This window comes from Lycium ferocissimum, chromosome 3, assembly GCF_029784015.1.
Source record: "Lycium ferocissimum isolate CSIRO_LF1 chromosome 3, AGI_CSIRO_Lferr_CH_V1, whole genome shotgun sequence".
Classification (NCBI taxonomy): Eukaryota; Viridiplantae; Streptophyta; class Magnoliopsida; order Solanales; family Solanaceae; genus Lycium; species Lycium ferocissimum.
The window spans coordinates 53,658,928-53,660,410 of NC_081344.1; the positions used below are offsets into that span (position 1 = coordinate 53,658,928).

Consider the following 1,483-nt stretch of genomic DNA (forward strand, 5'->3'; position numbering starts at 1 on the left):
TTTATTGTTGACCGGTTGAGCAAGTCCGCTCATTTCATTCCAGTTCAGGTCACTTATACTGCAGAGTGGTTAGCCAGGATCTATGTTTGTGACATTGTACGATTGAACGGGGTCCCTATTTCTATGGTATCGGATCTGGGTCCGCAATTTACTTCCAATTTTTGGAAGGCTTTTCGGACAGAGTTGGGTACTCAGTTGGATCTTAGTCTGATTTTCATCCCTGCATCGATGGTCGATCCGAGAGGACTATTTAGGTGCTCGAGGATATGTTGAGAGCATGTTTCATTAATTTTGGTGGTCATTGGGACCAGTTCTTGCCCCTAGAAGAGTTTGCGTAGAACAATAGCTACCATTCGAGTATTGATATGGCGGCGTTCGAGGCCTTGTATGGTAGGAGGTGTCGTTCTCCTATTGGTTTGGTTTGATGTGTTTGAGGTTCGCCCGTGGGGCATAGATTTGTTAAAAAAGTCCAGGGATAGAGTGAAGCTTATTCAGGAAAAGCTTCTAGCAGCTCAGAGTCGATAGAAGATGTGTGCGGATCGAAAGGTTCCAGATTTTGAGTTTGGGGTGGGTGAGCAGGTGCTTCTGAAGATATCACCCATGAAGGGTGTTATACAATTTGAGAAGAGGGGCAAGTCGAGTCCGAGGTTCCTTGGCTCATTTGAGGTTCTCCGTAGAGTCAGAAATGTTGCTTATGAGTTGGCGTTGCCATCGGGCCTATCAAGTGTTCATCCGATATATCCATGTGTCCATGCTAAAGAAGTATCATTCTGACGGTTCCTATATAGTTCGTTGGGATTCTGTGCTACTTGATGAGAATCTGACCAATGAGGAGGAGCCGATAGCGATCTTGAATAGGCAGGTTCGGAAGTTGAGATCTAAAGAGATTGCTTCCGTGAAGGTTCAATGGAAGCATCATCCTGTTGAGGAGGCTACTTAGGAGACCAAGTCTGATATGCGCGAGAGATATCCCCAATTGTTCGCTGGTTCAGGTACTTTTCCCCATTCCACTTCTTTGTCGCTCGAGGACGAGCGATTGTTTAATTGGTATATGACGTAACGACCCGACTGGTCATTATAGTGCTAATGACCCTTTTACCCCTGTTGAATTTTCCCTAAGTCATCGGGCAGGGTTTAGAGTGACTTTTGAAGGTTTTAGCCTCAAAGTGGAATTCGTTTGACCCAAAGTTGACTTTTGAATAAACAGACCTTTTTCAGAATTTCATCGATTCCGAGAGGTCCGGACAGTCATTTAGGACTGGTAGTGTGGTCGTTTCGGTTCCTAATGCAATTGGGAGCATTTTAGAACTTGGGTTGGGAACTTGGCTTTAGGCCATTAGGGGTTGACTTGGTCAATTAGACCTCCGTTTGAAAATTCGAGGCAACGAGTGAATCCTTAGCTTGTTTTTATGTGTGTGTGCATGTTTGTTTGGTATCTGTGGGGCCTCGGGTGATAGTCCGATTTCGGGACAAGATTGGTCAA

At 45.1% G+C, this 1,483-nt stretch overlaps 1 protein-coding gene across 1 annotated transcript; it reads left to right on the forward strand.

The window, feature by feature from the left end:
- The first annotated feature begins 528 nt into the window (after window positions 1–528).
- On the forward strand, window positions 529–940 carry LOC132048917 (uncharacterized). Its single transcript, XM_059439598.1, has 2 exons — window positions 529–724; window positions 789–940. Exons 1-2 carry the CDS (start codon window positions 529–531, stop codon window positions 938–940), a joined length of 348 nt encoding a protein of 115 aa, XP_059295581.1.
- The last annotated feature ends 543 nt before the right edge of the window (window positions 941–1,483 follow it).

Coding starts and splice junctions, on each gene's coding strand:
- LOC132048917 (XM_059439598.1), top strand. CDS start 529: ATGTGTGCGGATCGAAAGGTTCCAGATTTTGAGTTTGGGGTGGGTGAG. Junction 725..788: donor GTTGCCATCGGGCCTATCAA/GTGTTCATCCGA, acceptor GTTCCTATATAG/TTCGTTGGGATTCTGTGCTA.